This window comes from Staurois parvus, unplaced genomic scaffold, assembly GCF_062004578.1.
Source record: "Staurois parvus isolate SC_StPar_1 unplaced genomic scaffold, SC_StPar_1.0 ptg000019l, whole genome shotgun sequence".
Classification (NCBI taxonomy): Eukaryota; Metazoa; Chordata; class Amphibia; order Anura; family Ranidae; genus Staurois; species Staurois parvus.
In genome coordinates, this window is record NW_028317815.1 from 2768 (window position 1) to 28695 (window position 25928).

The following is a 25928-nucleotide window of genomic DNA, read 5'->3' on the forward strand; positions in this document are numbered from 1 at the left end:
GATTCCTGGACATAGACCACATAATGGAGCTTTGTAAGGATAAAAATAGTTTTGTGGGAAAACTTCCTTAATGATGTACTTTGACTTGTGAATTATGTAATCAGAAATTCCTTAGAGACAAAGTATAATTAAAACTTGTCTATTTGCGGATCCATAGGTTGGTGAAACGTTAGTGATTAGGTTAACTACTAATATCTGATCAATCTGTGTGTAGCCAGGTGAACATAGAAACATTTATAGTTTGGTGTGATCAATGATAGATTATAGAGTGCTGATAAAAATCACAATAATTAAAAACATTTCTTAAAAAACAAAATAAAATTTATTTCAACAGCTAATTTTGGAAATGTTAAGATAAACAAAACATTACAATATTTAATTTCAGTGCAAACCACCTTGAAGTTTAATAAATTCACCTAGTTTTATAGAATATTTAAAAACGTACCCAGTTGTATGATTATCAAAAAGCTAATGACTACCAAATTAAAGTGTAAGTTCACCTTTACAGTTAAAGTAACAATGTTTCTCATCATGTTGATCCACTACATTTAGCTGTGTGCTCAAAGCTGAAATCTGGGACAAACACAAATGAAAGGCATACATGTTTACTGTTTTACCTAACAAAGAATTTATTATTATGTTCAGCCTGCCATGTGATTCAGGTACTCCTGCCAGATAGCACAGCTAATTTAGTGAGCTACATTTTCTCAGCTGCAGTTTATTGCATAATAAATGAACATCAACACACTGATAAAGTCAACACTCAACTTACTCTGTTCTCATCTTCTGTCAGGATGCTCTCAATGTTAGATTGACAGCATTGTGCAATGCAGTAGTGCCCAACTGGCTCGCATTGATGCCAACCCAGTCTAAATCCTACCGAAAATTACAGGCAGCTAATAAAAAGAAAGATTTGGGTACTAATTCTAACCGTACTTAAGAATATCTCTAATTTTTTAAATAAATCTTTAACAGGATTAAATGGCATTTCTCAATATCTGTCTAGATTTCAGCTGTAATTAGCAATATATCTCATGCTTAGGTTCTACTTCCAATTTTCTTTCATCTGTTATTGTGAGGATAGGAATGATGTTTAAAAACAAAAACCTTCCAGTATATGCTGTTTCTCTTCTGAGGCTTGTTTGACCTGTACTGTGGTATACTATGCATAACTGGTAACTACAATTAGGTTATCATGGTCCCAGAAGCTCTTTTTCTGTCAAAATAGGGGCTACACATGTATTGTAAAAAAAAAAGAAGGAAAAAGCTATCAGTAAATAAAACTTTGAAACTGGAGAAGACACAGCATATAGATGCAAAAATTGTATATAGGTGAACCTTACGCTTTAAGGTGCAAAAACACGTTAATAGTTTTTTTTTTTTTTTGGAAATGTACCCTGTTAGGAGACCTAAAACATAATAAATATAGATAGCAAAACTGACCTTGCACAAGTCAAATGCTTCTTTTAAAAAATTGTGAACTAAAAAAAACCATTTAAAATGCGTATCACGTAATATTTACAAATACAGTCAATATTAACATTTAAGTTCAACAGTGAGTCCCAACAGAAGCAAACGTGGACATTTCACGACGTATAGTGCTGAAAGGGGAAAGTTCCAGCTCTGTAGTATATTCATTGTCATTATCATCGCTTGTTGCAGTTGAGGACTTCTGAATGCATTCATCACAACAGCAACAACAGCATTCCATGAAAGCCCTACTGAAAGGCTTGCAAAGGCAAAACAGAAGGACTGGGGTAACACATGATTTAAAGAACAAAAGGAATTGACTAATCAGATGAAGGAGATCCAAAGTCTGCCTGGAGACCCCAGTGGACATATAAGCGGTTACAATGTTACATATATTTTCAGGGATTATACAAAAACCATACAAAATTGTTAACGCTACTACAGTACAGTTCATTTGACCTTCAAGTTGGATTTGACGCTTATTTCCTCTTGTACAAGCTTTCTCAGCTCTCTTGATTTTCCTTGCTGTTACCAATGAGCATGTAATTGTGAAGAGAGTAGGCAAGCAGAAATAACAGCCAAAGTACCACCAAAGTCTTGCTCCATCATATGTAAGAGCTAAAACATAAATGGTATCGGGAAGATCAGTAGAAATTTTAACAACACAGCGCTCACTGAGAGTGTTGGCACTGATTGCAGACTCATCCTTGGTCAGCTGGCGTAGAACAACCTCAGGCAGTGCTAGGAGGAGTGCACCCACCCATATAACAGCGAGCTTGGCAGTTGTTGATGTGCAGTTCTCAATCATTTCATAATACATTTGGACATTTGTGGCAGCACGGAAACGGTCAATGCAGAGGGCACACAGTGTGAATGTGGTAACTCCAAGGGAGGCTACCTGTAAAAGAAATTAACACAGTTGAGCCCAAACTGAAAAAATGCACTTAAATAAAACATATAAGTAGTTTTGAAGAATACTAGACGCAATTATGAAATTCAAGGAACAGCCAAGGCAGATTAATGGAGGGGACCGGTCTTGATGGCTGTAGCTAAATGTATATTAAAGACTACTGACTAGTAAAATAAGCAAGCCACATAAAATAATGACACGTTGCAAAAATGTTTTGATATTTTGTTCACATTTTGCTTTTATGTTTCTTGTGACTGTAAAGAAAGGTCAAAGATAAAAGGAAAAGCAACCATGCAAACATGACTTCTAATACTGTTATGGTGTGATGGTGCAGTTGACTAGCCCCTAGGCTCCTCAGCAACACCTTGGTGCAAGCTTGTTCACAGTCCTACACAAAGTCAGGAGACATGGTCAGAAGAAAAGTTACATCTAGAGTAAAGAGAGCAAGTGGCGCAACTGCCCATGTCAACTAACCAAGTCATACATTCTTTACAAAAAAATCTGATTAGTTGTTCAAACCCAAGGTAAAGTGGAGCTCCAGTCAAAAAAATAAAAGTCAGCAGCTACAAAAACTGTAGATGCTGACTTTAAAAAAAACAGCAACTCACCTGTTCCACGATCCATTGGTGTACTAACCAAAGTTTGTTCCACCAGCCATCCTTGCCCCCTGGCATCTTAAGTGTGGGCACTCAGATGGGACAGCTTGTGGTTTCACCTTGTGAATGGTCCCTTGGTCTTCTGAGACCTGTCATGTGTCCCAGAAGACTATGGGGAGGGAGGGGGGAGGAAAACTTCTACTTCCGATCGCCTAGGCAATCACAGCAGAAGTGGGCGCAGGTACCTGTCACAATGGGATACCCGCTCCCCAAAGGTGCCAATTCCTCATGGGGTGCAGGGGACCAGTACTTAAAGTAGAACTTTCCCTTTTGGTTGGAGCTCTGCTTTAAGCTTTATTTTATTCTGTCAATAATCAAACTTGAGTTAATGGACAGAGAGCCATTATACTAGTAAACAGAAAATCTATAAACTAAAGTATATTACATTTTCTCAGGCTACAGCTAAACTAGATTTCAGGCTTTTGCATGCAGCTGTACATTAGGGCATAGAGCCATACAGAATAAAACCTGCCTGTTGTTGTCATGACTGAGAGCGACATTGTAATTATACCCATTGAAATGCATTACAGAATATGCTGTGCACAGCTATACGCTCGTAGCCATCAGCACTCATGTTTACATGCGATTAGTCATAATACATATTACATACTGTATTTTCTTTTAGTTTGTTACAGAGCTGTGTTGGGTACACAACATCAATTGGTAATAATTGTAATCTTAGCCTATTTTTAACCACATAGCCAAAATCTAAACTCTGCATTAAAGTGTATCTAAACCTGGAAGAAACATTTAATATTTTGTATTTTGCCTATATTTGTACTTGGTGATCTTGTAAATAACACAAAGCAAGTGTGCTAGGACTACAAAACACCTTTATCCTCATAGCATATGGGGGTGTTCTGTAGATTATAGAGGGGTACTGGGAAAAGCTGATTAAGACAGCACTATGTCTCTGCAGAGTACACAAGACAGCACTGGGTTTCTGATAAGATCAACAGCAATGTTTTTGCATTTATCAACCAGTTAAACCATCAAAACACTTTTAATGCTATTTAAAGGACCAAAATAGAGAAAATAAGAGAAATGTATTGTTATGGTTTACATACACTTAACTAAATTCAAGAAGTAGCAAAGCACAAGGAAACTATGCGTTTTTTTCTGCAATTTTTAGGAAAGCAGTGATGGGCAGTGTTAAAAAATACCCATCTGTATAAAGGAAGCGCCATCTAAGTGCAGAGGGTAAAAATATTTAATATCACTACAGTAATAAAAACTTACAAGACTGTGGGAAAGAACCCGTTTGTAATCAAAAACACCTCTGTGTCCCTGTCCTGTGGATTCCGCCTGGACCAATGTAACAAGCAGAGAACACTTTTCAGGATGCTGGAAGTGGCTCAGAACCAGCTGGAAGCACACACAAGCACTGGGCAGAAGTGACACCAGTACAGGACCGGAACACCATGCAAGCAAATGAACAGGCTACATGTTCTGAGCTAGAGGCTCCTTCTAAGAGGCCATTAGAAGGAGCCGTTAGCACCGAGCCCATAGCGCGTCCTCTGCTCGTTGCACACCGCTCCCAGCTGTTACATTGGTCTAGGTGGAATCCACGGAATGGAGACACAGAGGCTTTTATGATTTATGATTGTGTTCTTTCCCACAATCTTGTAAGTTTTTATTACCATTGCTATATTAAATATTTTTACCCTCTGCACTTGGGATGAGGCTTTCTATTGCTATTCCTTCGCTAAATCAGAGCTATTTTCAGACTATTTTATCCTGTATGGACTATAGACTCTCTGCATATGGACTCTGAACCTTTTCGTCTCTTGCGTCATTACAATTGTTTATAACTTTCTATTAGATGCTCTATTGAGAACTGGCCAACACCTCTTGCCCCCCACCCCGCCCCAGCCCCTTCCCATTGCCACATTACTGTGATGGGCCTCCATAGCTGGTTGAAAGATGTGGATGGGATGGGTATTTTTTTTAAAATTAAGTTTTACTGAATTTAACAACTTAACCCTTCTCATTCTGTCACTATGTCATGATGTACAAATCTCCCTTGATTTCTCTCATTTATCAGGGATCTATTCCTCTCCCCTTTGTATTTGCAAAATGAAGCTTAGTTTTCAAAACAGTCATGATAAGTTAATTAGTGTAAAATAGGGTAAATGTTTTTTTTTTTTTTGGGGGGGGGGGTTACTGTTTCTACAAGCTTGAAAACATTTACTTATAGATACTCCACACTAATATTTTTTGGTTCTATAATTTGGGTATAATTCTCTGTTGTTCCTTGTATACGAATTTAACACAGAACTGCTTCATGTCTTCTGTGTACAGGGTGTAATTTCTATACATGTTCTTATTTTCTATGTATGCATGCTAACAGTACTGTAGCAGGATGCGTAACTGACCAAATGATAAAGAATAACTGTAGCTTGCAGTTTGCTAAACAGGTGCAATGTTAGAATCACTGATGCAAAACAGATTCACAATGACAAAGAGTGTGCATACACTGCAGAATATTAATAAAACAGATTATGAAAGCTGCATAGACATGGACTCTTCACAGTAATGGCTCTGTGGCTCGATCAGGGTAACATGGCTGAATACAATAGTCTCTACATGTTTTAATAACAACACAGAGTTTAGCTGAGAATCACTTTCAGCAAAACAGTTCATAACACATAAAGTTAGTTGCATTTAAGAATAGCATCCCTCCAAGTAAATTCAAGGGTAGCTCTGGTAATAAAAGGTAAACAGCGAAAGCTGTGTGCTATTAGGCTCCTGCCCGACTGCCTGCACACCAATTCTGACAGTAGAGGACCCCTCACCTGGTTGCAGATCACTTGCCCAGCTGCATCTGGCAGGGGAGGACTGACCATTCGAGAACTTGGGCACTGCCTGAGGGCCCGGGGTCAGTAGGGGGCCCCATGAAATGCCCCAGTACCTTTTATAGGCTTTTCTGGGAGTGCTTTGAGTGTGAGCAAGAACACAGGGGCCCCATGATCCCCTATTGCCCGGGGGACCCATGAGTTGTCAGTCCGCCTCTGTCATCAGGTATTGACCCTTTGAGCTGCTAAAGGAAGGAAGCAGAGAAGCTTAACTTCCCATTGCATGTTCAGGAACTTAATTTTGGAGAAAACAGTACAGAGGCCTGTGCTGCATCTGAGCATGGGGAATAAATAGGCATTCCACTACACTACAGTTTCTTGTATCTTTCATTGTTCATATCTGTTCCTATGCGATAATTGCTCTGCACAACTTCCTTCAGTTGCTTAACATCTCTCCTTTTTTACTATGCGAATTCTCAAGTTCCTTTTCTAATGGTGTAACGGGCTCTCTAATCTGTGAATGAGCAGACAGAAAATAACAGTAACTTTAAGTTTACTATATATATGTGCATAGTAGGATTAAACATCCTAAAATCCTCAGACAGTGTGCCTGAAAGGTGAAATCCAAGCTAGGTCTAGCAAAATAGGCAGACTGCAGGAGATATCTCAGGGCTGGTATCACAGGTGAGCAACTGGAGACACAAGGCCATGTCACTTGATGTGCAGTGCTCTGATAGCAATTGAAGAAGCATTGTCCACAGTGGTTGGGTCTTCCATAGAAGCTGCATGTTAATGGGCTTCTGCCAGTTGGTCCACATGCTAGGACTAACACTGAAAGCTCATCATCTCTCTCCCTAAGTATCCCCTGGGTATGTGCAGGAGCACAGTGGATTGAGGGAGACTAGTTAAAGCAGCCCACACCTGCCTCTGAGCATAAGGAGTAGAAGGGCACTCCACCACAGAAGTGTATGTTAAGCCAGGGCTCTAAACAATTTTTGCCACACCCAATTTTTTCCGTAATGCGTTCCACTTGTCAAACGGCAAAAAAAAAAGTTTATAGGATAATACCATCAATGGCAACTACTTATGAAAAGCATATGATTAGGATGAATATATAATTACAATTAATTCACTTCATAAGTTTATTTATTCATATCATGCAATTCTCTCCCACTGGTGCAAATAATACAGAACATTTTGTATCAGAACATGCGGCAGAGGTCAGAAAGCAGAGGCAAGCTTCTAGATTTACAACTCTTTCCCCTCACTTTGTCCTAGAATCTGGACAGCCAGTCTGATTTTTATGTAAAACTGACATATGGACACAAAGCAACCGACACCAGGGGAAATCTGATAAAATGCATTATGTATATCCGCCAGTTATCCTGAAACCTAAACAGATCAATATCCTGTAGCTTCACATCTCAAGTGGAAAAAAAACTGTCTTTAAGTACTCTACTTTTTATCTGACACAGCATTTTCACTACCAATTAATTTTCATAATCAGCACAGTAAATATTAACATGTTAATGAATGCGCTGTAAATTATTCTGTTACTATTGTGCGAGACAAAGACTACAAGTTTGTTCCACAGTAATCAGTTTTCTGTTGCGGCATTACTTTTACAAGATGGGCTGAAAGAGTACGTTTTTTAACCCCTTGAAGACCAGACTGTTTCACTCCCTTCATGCCCAGGCTAATTTTCAGTTTTCAGCGCTGTCACTGATTGCCGATTGCTCGGACATGCAACACTACCCACATGCATTTTATATCTTATTTTTTAAGCAGAGCTTTCTTATGGTGATATTTAATCACCACTGGGTTTTTATTTTTTGATACATAAAGGAAAAAAGACAACATTTTGAAAAAATGTTTTTTTCTTAGTTTCTGCTATAAAAGTTCACAAATAAATAATTTTCTTCATACATTTAGGACAATATGTATTCTGCTGCATTACTTTGGTGAACAAAACCCAAACAAACCAGTGTATAATATTTAGTGAAAAATGTGAAAGTTATAAAGTCTACATACCATGGTATATTGTACATATTTGATAATTGATAATTCCTGATGTTCTGACTGCCTAGTTCATTTCTTGAGGCCCAAAAATGCCAGGACAGTACAAATACCCCCAAATGACCCATTTTTAGAAAGCAGACAGTTCCAGGTACTTATTAAGAGTTGTGGTAATTATTTTAAAGTTGTAATTTTTCTTGTAAAATGAAGAAATGAAATAAAAAATTGTCAATTAATAAGATATTTCTAACACACAGCATAGACATGCTTAGAATTACACCCTATAACACATTCTTCTGCACCTCCGAAGTATGGGGATACCACATTTGTGGGACTTTTTAACAACCTAGCCACATGGAGAGACCCAAAATCCAATAAGCACTTTTAGGCATTCTAAGGGCAGGGCATAAACTGCATAACTAATTTCCTTCTCACATTTTTGCAGGCCCTAGAGTGGAAACAAATGACCACATTTTGGAAAGGAAACACCCAAAGGTATATTCTAAGAGGCATAGTGAGTCTTGTGAAGACAATTTTTTTTCCACAAGTTTTTGGAAAATGTGGAATCAAAATGAAAACTTATTTTATCAGAATTCCACCCCAAAACTTATCCTCCTACTCATGTTTTTTTTTTTCTCAGAAATTAGGTGCAGGTACTCCCCCCTTCCAAGTAACCCTTTGTCTCCGTCCCCTACTCACCTTCAAGCACTGTCCCTTGGTTCCATCGCTTACCCATCTCCCAGTACGGCTCCTTTTAGGAATACAGAATCAAGTACCATTTTGTGGTGCTAAATAATTTGGGTGGAATTTGTTAATTATAATAAAAAAGCAGTCAAATAGATTCCCAGCAGCCAGAAACCATAAATCCACCAGCAGCAAAAGATCCCCCCAGAAACAATTGACCCCCTGCAACAAAATACCCCCAACAACAATAGATCCACCTCAGGAACAACAGATCTTTCTACAGCCAGTATCAATAGACTCTCCAGCAACAATAGACCCCTCCCTCAACAGTAGATGCCCCCCAGCAACAATAGACCTCCCCCCAGTAACATAAGACCCCCTAGTAACAATATATCCTCCACTAACAACCATAGACCTCCCCCTTTAACAATAAATCCCCCAAGCGACAATATACCGTATTTTTCGCTCCATAAGACGCACTTTTCCCCCCCCCAAAAAATGGGGGAAAATGCCTGTGCGTCTTATGGAGTGAATATGGAGTGGCTGGCCCAGTATTCCCACCGCCCTGTTAGAATACCGGGCTGGCCGCTCGGCTCTTCTGTGCAGCAGAACCTGCTCCTCGGTCCTACCTGTTCCTTGGTCCAGCGGTGTCCTCACCGTCTTTTCTCCCTGGCGCCGGCATTTTGTACCCCCATTTTCAATCTCAACCCAAGTGAATATGGACAATTGTGCGGGGTCTAAGGGGTTAAAGCAGGCATTGAGGAAGTGATACAATGCCTCCTCACCATTTGTTAAATGTTCTCTAAATGAGGCTTTACAGTGACACTGTAACTGGTGCAGTGGTGATTAGGGACACTGGGACTGGCTGCATTGATCTGGTAACATTGTACTACTGTGGCAGTGATCAGAGACAAGGGCTGTCTGCACTGACAAACCATGATCTCAGAGAAGCCAGCCATTAGACATGACCATGACCGCAGCAGTACAATGTAACCACAGTGTTACTACACTGCTCTGGTGAAACAATGTCACTTTCGAAGCAATCGTACAGTAATCTGATCGTTGGTACACAGCTTTTGTCCAATTATTCGTACAATTTTTGTTTAACCGCTTTCCCGCCTCCCTATAGCAGATATACTGCTACAGGGCGGCAGGGGTTCACAAAATCACATATATATATATATATATATGTGTGATTTAGCATTTTGATGTGCTCGCGTCCCATCCATGCTGCTATTCACAGCCTCAGCTGTCAATCACTGGGTCCCTGCCGGTGATTACTTGCCGGCACCCGGTGATCGCATAGCATTACCAATGGAGGGAGTGAACTGTATGAAGCAGAGCCATGCAAAGCAGTGTGCTTGCAGTTGAAAGCGCACACACAGCCCACAATAAAACAGCACACAGTTAACTCTTTGATTGCCCAACATGTTAAAACCCCTTCCTGCCCAGTTCTAATAGCACAGTGTCAGTGATTTTTCTTAGCACTGATCACACAAATTTACCTCTCCACCCCCCATATAACCCCCTCACTCTCCGCCCGCATCGCCCACCTTCTAAATGACATATCTGACTGGATGTCGCTCCACTTCCTCAAACTTAACCTGTCCAAAACCGAGGTCCTGGTCTTCCCCCCCACCCTGCGCCCCCCCGCCCATCCTCTCTATCACTACTAACAACGCCACCATCACTCCCACCCCACATGCTAAAGTCCTGGGTGTCACCCTGGACTCCCACCTCTCCTTCCTACCCCACGTCCAATTGCTTTCAAGATCAATCAGGCTCCACCTCTGCAACATCTCCAAGATACGTACATTCCTCACCCCGGACACTACCAAACACTCCCTCATCATCTCACGCCTGGACTATTGCAACTCCCTTATCACTGGCCTACCCAAACGAATGCTATCCCCACTCCAGTCAATCCTGAATTCAGCAGCAAGACTCATCCACCTCACCAACCGCTCCACATCTGCCACCCCCCTCTGCCAATCCCTTCACTGGCTCCCGATTGCCCAACGCATCAAATTCAAACTGCTAACCCTGACCTACAAAGCCATTGACAACGCCGCCCCAAACTTCCTAACCGACCTGATACCTAAATACCACCCTACCCGTGCCCTTTGCTCCTCACAGGACCTCCTACTCTCTAGCTCCCTGGTCTCCTCCTCCCACGTCCGATTGCAGGATTTCTCCAGGACCTCCCTCATCCTCTGGAATTCCCTACCCCAGTCCATTAGACTGTCACCTACCCTCATCGCCTTCAAGCGCACCTGAAGACCCACCTCTTCAGGGAGGCCTACCCCACCCTCACCTAACAACTGACCTCCTCCACTCCTCCTACCACTTCATTCCCCACAGCCATTTCCTCTTGTTCCACTTCCCCTCCCTCCTAGATTGTAAGCTCGAAAGAGCAGGGCCCTCGAACCCCTCGTGTATTGTATTGTTTCTGTCCTGTCTCATGTTCTGTACCCCTGCTATTGTACAGCACTGAGCAAACGCTTTGGCGCTATATAAATACTATATAATAATAATAATAATGACATTACTTCTGAATTTTTATTCTGTGCTATGAAAATTTTCGTAACTTCAGTAACCTTTCTCATTTTCGATATGAGACCAGCATGCAAAGAAAAATGGACGATCATTTGTTCGATATTCTCATATCGGACAAATGATATGAAAATATCATGTTTGGGGCTTAAAGCTGTCAACAAACTTGAAATGAGAGTCCCCTGAACCAGACTTTGCTATAGTTATAGATCCTTCCAGAGTTTTCCAATATTGGGGGAAAAATATTGGGGGAAAAAATCAGGCAGATTAGAAACCTTTTGCAAATGCTATTCTTTCCCCTGAGATCATCTTCTTCCCTTTCCATTCATATCCACTTTCTTGACAGAGTTGACCTTACAAATGTGTGTATCTACCTTCAGTGCTTGTTAAATCTACTGCCCTGAGGGCTTTTGGATTGTTGGTGCACATTCATTAGCTTTCTAATTTTGATAGGAATAAATCATAAATCCTCTTTAGGAACCTGGAAGCTGCTCTGAAGATGGGAATGGGAATTTGAAATGGTTTTTATGCATTTTAATTACATTTTACATGATATATATCAAACTTGGAAGCATAGGATGTCTGGCATTTGACATAACGTTGGAGGATCTACTGAAGGAGTGGTGGCAATTGGACTAAGGCTTTTTTTTATCACATTTTGATGGTAAGAATATTCACTCTAGCCACATAGAAGTGTCCACGAAGTTTACACGGAGTGCTGCACTAATTCATGTGTTCTCACGCAGTGTTTATATTGTGTTTTTCACAAATTTTCACTTATGTATATCTGGTTGTAATTATTGTTACACTGATGATAATACACTATTTTAGTTTTTGTATTTTTTAAGGTACATTGCGATATTGGATTTCATTTTTGGATTATAACATTGAAGATTGTTTGAAGGGACTTACTGACACTAAAGAGGATTTATGATTTATACTTTGGACTTTCAGGGGTGAAAGTGGGACTTTTAAGTGTCAAGGGATACAGTATTAATTTTTCATAATTTTTCATATTTATTTTATATATTCCTAATATTTGCACATTTATTTGTATAATTTTCACAAATGTTGTAATATTTGGAAACCAATCTATTCAGTTTATAATTTTGATAGGAAGCCCGATTATTTTTCATATATCATGTGATCTAGACTGCCTAGGCTGGGCACTCAGTAGTAGTATTGTTTTATTTATGTCTGAAAAGAAACATTTTTTTACTCAAAAATACATTTTTGCAAGCAATTAGTATCTGTTATCTTAAAGCAGTTCTTCACCCTGACAACAAAAAATTAAAAGTCAGCAGCAATAAAAAAATTTAGTTGCTGACTTTTAACAACAGGACACTTACAGTTGTGTTCAAAATAATAGCAGTCAGACATCACTAACCTGATCATTAACTGTTTTTGGTAGAAATGATATTTCTACATGGCAAATAATTTACTAGCAGGTGTAGTAGAGTAATAGAAATCCAACAGACCCAACAGTCATGACATGCATGCTGCTGATTCTGTGTAATTGAATCACTAATTGAAAGGGACATGTTCAAAACAATAGCAGTGTGGAGTTCTATTAGTGAGGTCATTCATTCTTTGAAAAACAGGTGGCAATTATTGCCCTTATTTAAGGAAGGAAGACAGCAAATGTTGTACATGCTGGCTACAGTGCATTTCTCTCTGAAATTCTGAGGAAAATGGGTCGTTTCAGACATTGTTCAGAAGAACAGCGTACCTTGATTAAAAAGTTGATTGGAAAGGGGAAAACATATAAAGAAGTGCAGACAATTATAGGCTGCTCAGCTAAAATGATCGCAAATGCTTTAAAATGGCAACCAAAACCTGAAAGACGTGGAAGAAAGAGAAAAACTACCATTTGAATGGATAGAAGAATAGCCAAAATGGCAAGGACTCAGCCAACAATCAGCTCCAGGAAGATCAAAGAAGGTCTAAAGTTACCTGTGAGTACTGTTACAATTAGAAGACGACTATGTAAAGCCAAGCTATCTGCAAGAAGCCCCCGCAAAGTCCCACTGTTGAAAAAAAGACGTGCTGAAGAGGTTACAATTTACCAAAGAACACATTGACTGGCCTAAAGAGAAATGGCGCAACATTTTGTGGACTGATGGAAGTAAGGTTGTTCTTTATGGGTCTAGTGGCCGGAGACAGTTTGTCAGACGACCCCCAAACACTGAATTCAAGCCACAGTACACTGTGAAGACAGTGAAGCATGGTTGTGCAAGCATCATGATATGGGGATGTTTCTCATACTACGGTGTTGGGCCTATTTATCGCATACCAGGGATCATGGATCAGTTTGAATACATCAGAATACTTGAAGAGGTCATGCTGCCTTATGCTGAAGAGGAAATGCCCTTGAAATGGGTGTTCCAACAAGACAGCGACCCCAAACACACCAGTAAACGTGCAACATCTTGGTTCCAGACCAACAAGATTGACGTTATGAAGTGGCCAGCCCAATCCCTGGATCTTATTCCAATAGAAAACTTATGGGGTGACATCAAAAATGCAGTTTCTGAGGCAAAACCAAGAAATAGAGAAGAACTGTAGAATGTAGTCCAATCATCCTGGGCTGGAATACCTGTTCACAGGTGCCAGAAGTTTGTTGACTCCATGCAACACAGATGTACAGCAGTTCTCAGAAACAGTGCTTATACAACTACAGTTGCAAGAAAAAGTATGTGAACTCCTTGGGATTACGTGGCGTTTTGCATGAATTGGGCATAAAATGTGCTCTGAACGTCATCTAAGTCACAACAATAGAAGAACACAGTCTGCTGAACATAATACTACACAAACATTAGATGTTGCCATGGTTTAATTGCACATAACATGTAAACATTCACAGTGCAGGGAGGAAAAAGTATGTGAACCTTTGGACTTAATAACTGGTTGACCCTCCTTTGGCAGCAATAACCTCAACCAAACGTTTCCTGTAGTTGCAGATCAGACCTGCACAACGATCTGAAGTAATTTTGGACCAGTCCTCTTCTGTTTCAGTGTAGCAATATTCTTGGGATGTCTGGTGTGAATCGCTCTCTTAAGGTCATGCCACAGCATTTCAATCGGGTTGAGGTCAGGACTCTGACTGGGCCACTCCAGAAGGCGTATTCTGTGCTGTTGCAGACATTGTTTTGTTGAATTACTTGTATGGTTTGGGTCATTGTCCTGTTGCATCACCCATCCTCTGCGGAGCTTCAGTTGGCGGACAGATGGTCGTACGTTTTCCTGCAAAATGTCTTGATAAATTCTGGAATTCATTTTCCTATCAATGACAACAATCCGTCCAGGCCCTGAGGCAGCAAAGCAGCCCCAAACCAGGATACTCCCTCCGCCATGTTTTACAGTGGGGATGAGGTTTTGATGTTGGTGTGCTGTGCCTTTTTTTCTCCACACATAGTGTTGTGTATTCTTCCCAAACAACTCAATCTTGGTTTTATCTGTCCACAGTATATTTTGCCAGTAGTGCTGTGGAACATCCAGGTGCTCTTGCAAACTTCAAACGTGCTGCAATATTCTTTTTGGACAGCAACGGCTTCCTCCGTGGTGTCTTCCCATGTACTCCATTCTTGTTTAATGTTTTCCTTATTGTAGATGTGTCAACAAAAATGTTAGCATGTGCCAGAGATTTCTGTAGGTCTTTAGCTGACACTCTGGGATTCTTCTTTACCTCATGCAGCATTCTGCGCTGTGCTCTTGCAGTCATTTTTACAGGACGACCAGGGAGAGTAGCAACAGTGCTAAACTTTCTCCATTTGTAGACAGTCTGTCTTACCATGGACACATGAACATCAAGGCTTTTGGAGATACTTTTGTAACCCTTTCCAGTTTCATGCAAGTCAACAATTCTTGATCGTAGGTCTTCTGAGAGCTCTTTTCTGCGAGGCATGGTTCACATCAGACAGTGCTTCTTGAAACAAGTAAACCCAAAACAGGTGTGTGTTTTTTAAGGGCAGGACAGCTGTCAGCAACACATCCAATACCATCACACTGATTGGAGTCAAGGTTGGCTCACTCCTGGCTCCAATTAGCTCTGGGAGAAGTCATTAAGCTAGGGCCTCACATACTTTTTCCTCCCTGCACTGTAAATGTTTACATGTTATGTGCAATTAAATCATGGCAACATCTAATGTTTGTGTAGTATTATGTTCAGCAGACTGTGTTCTTCTATTGTTGTGACTTAGAAGACGTTCAGAGCACATTTTATGCCCAATTCATGCAAAACTCCACGTAATCCCAAGGGGTTCACATACTTTTTCTTGCAACTGTAAACCCGGGTGGCCCCTGGACCAGGCTGCTTTGCTTTACTGTGGTAGAGAAAAGTGAGGTCTTAGACCTTGTTTTACTGTCTGCCAGGGGTTTCTGGCTCACAAGACAGGAAAAATGGGGTTACACATGCTTTGGAAGGTTAAATGGTTCACATATATTTATGGCAACTGTGCGCTTAGCCGTTGCCTTGAATTCAGCTTTACAAAATAGCCTTTATTGTGCACCTAGCTTTTCAACCTGAGGTGTAGGGGAGCACATTCCTGGAACATTCATTTTTACTAGAGGAGCTCTTTATAGGAAATGCAGCTAACAATATTCATACATTTAGGTGACCACTAGAATCATCTTGGATGCCTCTTGATGTACATATACAAGCCTGTTGCCACCAACTAAAAGTAAACCTGCACATCCAAAAAAAGAGACAAATGACGGAAGACGCCAGCTCTCATTCTTCCTAAAGTATCAGAAGAAAGGTAGGGTGAAATATAAAGGAGATCACTATGTGTGTTATAGTCCTTGATGTTCCTATGCTGTTCCATAGGAAGGTCTTTATACTGATTGATGTATTTGTTTGTGCAGTTTACTGCACCATTGCCAGCATCGCATCATCACAACTTTTTCATTCTGTTTAAATAATTGTTTTCAGTACATTAGGTTTTATACTTCCTGAAGTTAACAGTTTGTGTTAAATCCTCTTACAACTGTGATTATTCTGTGATTATTCAATTCAGTAGTAACATTCATCTTTTGCAACCAGTATGTTTCTGTATTAATAAAATGTCAGTTACCTAGTGAGTGCTATTAGAGGACTAAAGGGGAGGCATAGCTTTTTAACCACTTGCCCTCCAGAGGATTTACTGCCCTTCCTGACCAGGCCAATTTTTGCGATATGGCACTTCGTTACTTTAACTGGCAATTGCGTGGTCATGCAATGATGCACTGAAATGAATATTATGTCCTTTTCCCCCCACAAATTGGGCTTTCTTTCGCTGGTATTTGATTGCCTCTGCGGTTTTTATTTTTTGCGCTATAAACAAAAAAAGACCGACAATTTTTAAAAATAAACCTATTTTTAATTTTTGCTATTAAACATGTCCAATAAAAAAATTCAAAAAAATCTAATTTCATCATAAATTTAGGCTAAAATGTATTCTGTGACATGTCTTTGCTAAAAAAAAAAAAAAAAAAATCCCAATACATGTAAATTAGTTGGTTTAAGTGAAAGTTATAGCATTTACAAATGGTGGAACATATACTGGAATTTTTTTTTCTACTAGTAATGGCGGCGATCAGCAACTTATAGCGGGACTGTGATGGGCATTCTGACACTGGAGGGAACTGACTTGGTGTCAATGACAACCCCACTGACCCATCCTCTAATAAAAAGCACTGACACTGTACTAATGGCACTGGGCAGGAAGGGGTTAACATCTGGGGCGATCAAAGGGCTAACTGTGTGCTTTACACTGTAAGCACACTGCTTTGTATGGCTCTGCTATGCAGAGCCATACAAAGCAGTGTGCAGGAGCTGACGGGAGAGATCTGTGTTGTTTATACACAGGTCTCTCCCCTGTCGGTAATACTCGCTGATAGCTGGGTGCCAGCGGGGAATCACTGGCCGGGACCCGGCAATTGACAGCTGAGGCTGCGAATGACGGCACAGGTAGGTTGCGTGCCTCCTACCCAGAACTGCATAATCACGTATACTGTATATATGTGATTTTACACACACGTGCCACCCTGTAAGAGTATTTCTGCTGAAGGGCGGTACAGAAGCAGTTAATAAAGTTTGGTTTTATGCATGAAAGAGATTAGTTTAATGCAAAACAAGCTTATAATGTGTGCTAAAGCATCAAGACAAATGTACGAGCTATGAAAAGTTGACATCGACATCCTCCTCCTAAAAATACTTTTTGATTGTTTGTCTCTGGCATCAAAATTTTCAGAGTCACTGATCCAAACAAGTATGCTCGAGTGAAGTCAAGTCAGAATTCTTGATCCTGATTATCTGCTTTAGGTCATTGGCTTAGGAAGTTTTGAAGCCACTGAATCAACATAATTGACAGGAAACTAGCATTTTCAAAAGGAAATGTCAGTAATGGAAGCTTACATACTTCTACTAGCACAGGTTTCTTAGAATAGTTCTACGTTATATGTCTACATGGGGGCAACCATATTTGGTCATAGTTGCAGTGTTGCCCAGTGTTTACCACAATGATGCTCTTCATTTGCAGCAGACAGGGCCTGACATAAAACACCCTTATGGTACTAGGTTACCTTTGTCTAGTGAACATGTAGCTAGGTTAAGGATATTGACATGTTCTTGACAAGCAGTAAATTAGATAATAAACAAGCCTATACTGCTTTCAGTAGCTGCAGTCATTGTGGAGCAATTCAACCTTAAAGTTCACTTCAGCAGCACTGCAGTCATAAAAGATTTTCTCCAGCAGCTCAGGTCCCCTCTACCAGCCTCCTTCCAGCCTACTAATATTTCATATATACAGAGAGCAGAAGGTTTGGTATGGGGAACAGAATGAGCTGAGCTGCTAAGTCAACTGCATTGAAAGGCTTCAGTGTTGCTAGTGTGAATTTGGGCATGCATTGCTCCACAGTGAATACAGCAACAGAGACCATGAAAAAACTCATTTACTGCTTGCTAAGAATATGTAAAGAGTGGAAAGTTTAAACCTTGACCATTCAAAATAATCACTCAATTTGGTAATGCTGCCATGTGGACTAATGATTCATAATGAAGTGCTAATTTGAAAGTTAGGTCTACTTTCCCAATAAAGTTTTATCCACTGTCAGCAAGAGACAGAAGAACAACAGTACACTGACCTTCCCAGTGAAGAACTGTTCAGGGGGTCATTTTAGCAGACATCTGATCATTGGAGTACAGACAGGCTGTGTTCCCAAACAGAATGCAAAGAATAAAATTGACCATGCTGGGATGAATGTGCGTCCATGTCTGGTGTGGTCAGTTTGAAATAGGATACTTTTAATACAATACAGATATAGGAAATATGAAATGTTGTGGTAACATTCACTTTAAAAAATACAGTTTCCCTTTACTTTATTGAGGTTTTCTCTGCCTGTGCTGTGCATATTCTGTAGGCTCTTTGTAGGAATTTCCTTTGCATATGTGCACATTTAAGCAGTAGCTATACATCATAGTGTTTTCTGTGGTGACTATAGAATGATGTGCCATTTTAGAGCAAAATAAACAAAATGCAGTATGTCTGTGCAATACATGCACAATTCCCCATAATTTATCTTTTAAAGAATCCAGTAAGTACTAAAGAAAAAATATATATCCTCCGATCTGCAAGAAATGCACTCAGCTCTTAAAGTAGAATTCCAGGTTTCAGATAGGTCATTTTCAGGGGTGGACTGACAACTCATGGGGCCCCTGGGCAATAGGGGATCATGGGACCCCTGTGTCCTTGCCCAAACTCAAAAAAGCCTATGAAAAAGGTACCAAGGGCATCTCATGGGGCCCCCTACTGACCCCGGGCCCTCGGGCAGTGCCCGAGTTTACGAATGGTCAGTCCGCCCCTGGTCATTTTAAATAGTGACATTGAATATAAGGTTTCCTCTGATTGACCGAGGCAGAGATACAGCAGATGATGGTACAATTTCCAGAGCACTGATAAAAATTCTGCAGGGGGTCAGTGCCACAGGAGGCAGCAGGTTGTAATGACAGGTCCTCAGTGCTGGGCAAGCAATGTTATTTAGGTTTGCTGCCTACAATGCAGATGCCTGTGTGTACCTGCCAGCAACATCAACATTTATTTTGCATTAAAATGGCAGCTGCCTAAGAGGAGGAATTGGTTAATGGCCAGGGCTGTAGATACAAACAGGCTGCTGTGAGTTAGGCTTGGCGTACAGTTCTGCATGTTGGAAACACGCACCAAATCATGTGTGCTCCCAACTTGCAGAGAAACACAGTGCTCTTTAGCAGATGCAAAGGGGTGCCATTTAATTCCTAATGGTACTCTCAAGTATCAGCAAACCATGGGTCAAAGCACTCAGGGACTTCTTTCCCCACATTTCTCACAGCCTACTGAAATCAATGGGGTGCCCAATGTTAAGCATGCAGTAGTGAGAACCAAGGCTTATGAACTGTTTGCACTTGCCCGCACACTAAATCAGAGCGGTTTAGTGTGTGGACAGTAGTGACGTGTGATACACATTTTATCACATCACATAGGTCTCTTTCTTAATTGGTGTATTGCGATTGCTGTGCGGTGACATGAGGTGCCATCAAGTGAGGTGCATGTCTATAACACCTCTCTGCACTGTACCTCAAGGCTGTGTTGCAGTGAGAAAAAGGCACTTAGAAATCATTTGTTTCTATGTGTCCTAACAGTGACTGCTGTTCTTCCAGTGTGGAAAAAGGCTAATCACTGCTTTAATATGAAAGGGTCCTTATACTCCACTGTGCCTTATGTACTACTGACCTCTGCACTGCATTACATACTACTGACCACTGAACTCTGCATTGCTTATCCCTGAACTCTGTCCTTACACTCCACTGTGCTTTATGTACTACTGACCTCTGCACTGCATTACATATTATTGACCACTGAACTCTGCATTGCTTATCCCTGAACTCTGTCCTTACACTCCACTGTGCCTTATGTACTACTGACCTCTGCACTGCATTACATATTACTGACCACTGAACTCTGCATTGCTTATCCCTGAACTCTATGTTACATACTACTGACCTCTGAACCCTGCGCTACTCACTCTGGACTCTGCATTTGTTACTCCTAACCAGACAACTCATGGGGCTCCCGGGCAATAGGGGATCATGGGACCCTGTGTCCTTGCCCAAACTCAAAAAAGCCTATTGAAAAAGGTACCAGGGGCATCTCATGGGGCCCCCTACTGACCCCGGGCCCTCGGGCAGTGCCCGAGTTTCCAAATGGTCAGTCCGCCCCTGCTCCTAACCTTTGATTAACCCCTGCACTCTGTGTTACTTACACCTGGCCAGTAGTCTGTGTGTTCCATACTCCTAAGCTCTGTGCTCCATGTTATATACTAATGACCTCTGCACTCCATGTTACATACTAATGACCTATGAATTCTGCAGTGCCTGCAACTGCCCCCTAAACCTATGAATTCTGCAGTGCCTGCAACTGCCCCCTAAACCTATGAATTCTGCAGTGCCTGCAACTGCCCCCTAAACCTATGAATTCTGCAGTGCCTGCAACTGCCCCCTAAACCTTTCTTTTTAATAGAGATGTGTTAGGTTATCGCCTTAAAAAAAATAAAAAGCACACTGTGTGCTGGTGATCTTTGATCTCTTCCATGTTGTTCAAGTTGATCTCCACCTCTCCAAGATTGCCTACCCCTGCCAAGTATAGTTGTCTGTGATCCCGTGAGGGAGATTAATCTTCTCTATTTGTCACATTTACCATTATCAGTGAGAGTGAAAGGAAAGCTCAGCTTTTTACTGGCCACCAGAAAAGGAACAGAGTATTTCAATGGGGAAACTAGGTCTGGGGACTACCAAGGATTTCCTTCACTTTGGAGGGATTTTCTTCTCCCTTCCCGTTTTAGCTATGGGACAGGAAATGAAGTGGAATCTCCCAAATGGGACCCAGATGGGGAAAAAAAACCAACAGAGGTTATAGCCTTCTCTTACAATATCCAAAATGAAAAACGTTTTGCCTTCAGTTCTACTTCAAGCAAATAAAATACTGTAATTGTTAGCGTTGACACACATATTAATCATGTAAAAATCACAAACAGTTCTTGGATTTAATAGCCAGGGATAACTGCCACAGCAGGGAAGCCTGAATAACAGTACAACTAAATACAGTCTCGGTGAGTTGCAAGTTTAAAGAAATAATTGAGGAGAGGACATTCTGAGCTTTGGTGACATCTAATTTTTTATTTCATTAACCTTTCCAAACCAATTTTCATTTCCTCTCACAAATTCAATAACAGTAGATATAAAGAATAAAATTTAGCCATGTTTAATGTTTGCTTGAGTACATAAAATCATCTGCTGTGTACTTCAGGGGTATTTTTCTTCACTTAGAGCTAACAAGTGATTGATTACACTAACAAATGAATCTTTCTTCTATACTGATATTCTCCATATTACACTATCTGAAAGTAATTCCGTTATTTTGCAACTACAGATGATTTACTTCACTATCTGTGGATCTACAAGGGGGAGTGTGTGTTTACAGGAGGAGTTTATGCTCCATTATACCAAACAAGCATTATAAAAGTAATACATGCATTGGAGCTGAATATTTGGACAGGTGCAAGCTCCTCAAAATCAATACCAATTATTTTGCACATTGTAAGCAGATATCAAATTTTTTTTCACAACTTTTTCAAACCTTTTTTATACCACTACCTATGCGATTAATAATTAACATTGAGATAGTGTACAGATTGCTTAAGATTTGTTCTAGGGATTGGGTTTATCTTAAAGAATATGCCTGGGAAAATAAAAAGCAACATATAAATTACCCCAGTGCAATAAATGCATATTTCCCCATAGTTTGCATCTCTAGAAAAATGTGTCATTTCTGCCACAGATGCCAAAAGCTCCTAACTTTCTGATGTTGACAAATCTGCCTCTACAGCACTAAAATCCCAAGGAATGTTGTGAGCCCCTTCTGGACTAGAGAATGCCCCATTATTTTGTGGAGATAAGGAGGGGAAGATGTATTCTGTAGTCTAACAGAGGAGAACTCAGACATATTTGTTACCTGACTGTTGTGCAGATATTTTGGATTCAATACTTTGAGTCTTCAACCTTCAAAAGGTATAGCGATAAGCAATGTAGACTTTCATGTGACTCCTGTAGCATGTTTATTTTGGAACAGTGTCAAAGCAGGGCTACATCCCCACAGCCAAAAAAACTAGGATTAGTAGGAGGATCTGAGCAATGGTGCCCCCATATTTTTTCTGGACAGCTGTATTTGAAGGGTTGAGGAGGAACTTCACCCAGCTATGGGAAACCCAAAAATTCAGCAACTACTATACCATGAAGTCCACCTTTGTCTTCCCTATACCCAATTCTTCACAGGGCTTCTGATCTTCTGCCCTGCAATCTTGCAGATATCTAGCGGATATCACATCCTGATCACAAACAGTTGGCCCCCTACTACAGATGCGTGAGATCACTGACTGCAGATATGTGTGACGTGTATCTCAGGAGGCAGCATCATTGTCACTTTGGTGAGGAATGAGAAAGTGGCAAAGAAAAAAACACCACTGCAATTTTGTGACAAGCTGGGGGGGGGGGGGGGCAGAAAGAACACAATACTGAGGGTTCTTATCAGGTGAAGGTCTGCTTTCAGTTTAGTGTTTAGGCCTACAGTCACACTTATCTTAAAATCTTAAAATGAGGTTAAAAATTAAAAACTGACTACAGATGCAGTAAAATATGTAGTTGTTGATAACATGTGCCAATATTTTTTAAACCGTCTACTCCAAAAACAAGCTTACCCATTTTGAGAGGACACAAACAGGGGCGGACTGACAACTCATGGGGCCCCTGGGCAATAGGGGATCATGGGGCCCCTGTGTCCTTGCCCAAACTCAAAAAAGCCTATGAAAACGTTACCAGGGGCATCTCATGGGGCCCCCTACTGACCCCGGGCCCTCGGGCAGTGCTCGAGTTTCCAAATGGTCAGTCCGCCCCTGGACACAAATTGTTGTGAGGAATCCCTGCCACCCTTTCTAATAAGTGTTTTCTGAGATACTGTTAGCAAGTCAAAATCCAATGGAGGTTAGGCTTTTTCAGCAGCAGTACACAAATGGCTTAGGAAACCCAGTGAACTCCCTACCAGAGAAGCACACTCTTTTAAAGGGCTAAGGCTAGTCATATAGTTAAAACAATATATATATATTTTATATTTCTAATAAGGTAAATAGCAATAGCATAACTTCTGTATTCTAGAGTAGGCAGTTATTGTGGTAGACCATGCTAAACTGATGGAAGTTGAATTATGAAAAACAATATACTAAGTTTTTAACCTTTTGAAAAGGATCCTGCATGTTTGCTGCTAGTTTAGGTCTAAAGCATCCTATTTTAGTCAGCTAGTTTGAGCCTGACATTTTAACATCACATCACTATATAATTATTCATTGGTATATTCTGAAAAGATAAATGGTTTTGATTGTGCATTTTCCCACAAACTTCTAACCAAAGTGCTTTGTTCTTTTACATAGCACTATAAACAGAGTGCCTTTGTTCTAGCTATTCATTACAACAATTCATTAATAAATGCACATCTTGACCACAAGTAAATGCTTCACTTTGCATTATGTATAGTGCTCGTTAAACTAATTTTTATACAGCAATTCTGACCAGGCATAAATGGGTACTGTGCAGAAAAATGCATTTTTAGGCTTGTGAGAATGCCTTTGATGATAAAATTTTGCTTATATTTATTTTAATGAGCTTTTTTCTCATGAAGAAAACGTGTAGGCAGTCTTAAACATTTTTAAAATGTAATGTGAGTACTGGGAATATATTTTAATAAAACGTAATAAATTCTATGAAAATAATTGTAAAACAGTACATTATTCCTCATAGCGAAGTTTCAGGAAACAAAAACACATTTTCGATATTTGCTTATGACAATAAATCATCTCTAATGATATTTGTCGAACTTGTGGTGATGCTGCTGTGCTATATAAAACTCTTATTTTTATTCATCCCATTGCTAGTGTAAGCACAAAAACTTCCTGCATTGATACTTACAGTTCCTACTGTAAGTAGGATAGTGGGTTGCACTCCACTTCATCCATTCATGAAACATCTTGTATTTTTTTTCACAGAATACAGAGCCTTCTGTGATTGGACAAAGGAGGAGGAGTGGCAGGTGGATGTAACAATCTCCCCTCATCCAATCATAGATTTTGTATTGACTAAAAACCATTGTAGTTCCTATTTAAAGAAGTTTATTTTTTAAATGCTGGAATACTGAAATCTATGCTAAACTGAGGAGCATCGTGGCATATTTAAAGTAAATTTAAAAAAAAACTTGTTTTTACTTTTGATAAGGATTAAGGAATGTTTGAAACCCCTGTGAAGATTTTTCACCATCCCTCTTACATCGGAGAGATTTCCCTTCACCTCCAGTGAGAGGAAAACTCTCCAAAGAGGGCAATATTTAGGAAACCAAAATCAAGAAAATGGGGACATGACCTTAAAACTAACTGGAGGAAAGTTCAAAACTAATCTCATGAAGTATTATTTTACAATAAATAGCCTCAAACATGCTTGGGGCAAGCATGGATGTATTCTCTAAAAAAAAAAAACAACCCCCCCCCCCCAAAAAAAATAAAAAAAATGGGCAGACTCAATGGACCACTCAATCTTTTTCTGCTGTCATTTTTCTGTTTCTAAAATAAGGAAAATCCCCTCTTAGACAGTTGTTACTGGAATAAGTATTCCTATTGGATGGTTTCCCCTCTTTCCTTGTTCTGGTGACAATGTAGTAAAAACAAATATGGGGTTTTATCTCAATTTTAGTCCCCGCAACAATGATAATCAGCAAAAACAGAAAGGATAAATACCATAACTGGGGCACAAAAAAAATAACTGTCAGGGGTGCTATAACTTTTACCCCAAATCTACAAAAAAAAAGTTTTTATTTTAGATACTGTATACTTTAAGGGTATACTCCTGTCATCTTTAGGCCCTGAAAGGCTTATATGGAGCACAACCTACCTTTACAGGGTTTCTATTTTGCATCTAGACATTGCTTTAGTTTAGCAGTCTACCCCATTCACAATTTATGGTAATCTAGTAATCCTAGAACCCTGTTTTTAATACAGAAGTGGTATTTGTAAAACCCCCCATGGTAGGCAGTTTTTTGTATCCTCCATTATGTAAAAAAAAACAAAAACCCTGTTGTAATAAAGTGTGAGCACCAACTTTAAAGTAGATACATCATCACAGTCACCACTCATAATATCCTGCCTTGGAAGTTTAAATCTGTTTAGTGACACATCAGGCATAGAAAGGGTGTTACACAGAACAGCTAACCAATCCATCCCTACATATAGAGCCCTTTCAAATATGGCAGCAGTGGGTTATCTAGAGCTCTTATTAAAGAACATTATGTGCACTTTGTGGCTTTAGCACAGCTGCAATATTTTACTGTCAGCAACTCACTGAGTGATTTCACTTGCTGAATGGGATTGCTCTTTATTAAGAGCAGTGATGTGCAAATACATTTTTAGCCAGGCAGATTTAAACTTAAATTGTTTTAACAGTCATAATAATTTTTGGTTCTGATGGCTTAATGCATTTTGCACATTATCACTTTTAGCATGACTTTATTGACTAAAATTATTTTTTTATGTAATTTGCCATTACAGACACTTATATAGTGCTGACAATTTATGTAACATTTTATGTATTGTACACTCACATCTATCCTTGCCCTCAAGAAGCTCGAAATTTAAGGTCCCTATCTCATAAAAATACATACATATACGAGGGCCAATTAACCTACCAGCATGTCCTTGGAGTGTGGGAGGAAACCGGATTACTCACAAAAACCTTTGCACGGA

The 25928-nt window shown here is 40.0% G+C and overlaps 1 protein-coding gene across 2 annotated transcripts in view; it reads right to left on the reverse strand.

The window, feature by feature from the left end:
- Window positions 1-299: 299 nt before the first annotated feature.
- Window positions 300-25928, reverse strand: part of GPR37 (G protein-coupled receptor 37) — a 36832-nt gene continuing 11203 nt past the window's right edge. For both annotated transcript variants that reach the window (XM_089684418.1, XM_089684410.1), the window contains one exon: window positions 300-2368. In XM_089684418.1, the coding sequence (XP_089540544.1) occupies window positions 1550-2368 (819 nt within the window). In that variant the 3' untranslated portion in view covers window positions 300-1549. The remainder of the gene's footprint in view (window positions 2369-25928) is intronic.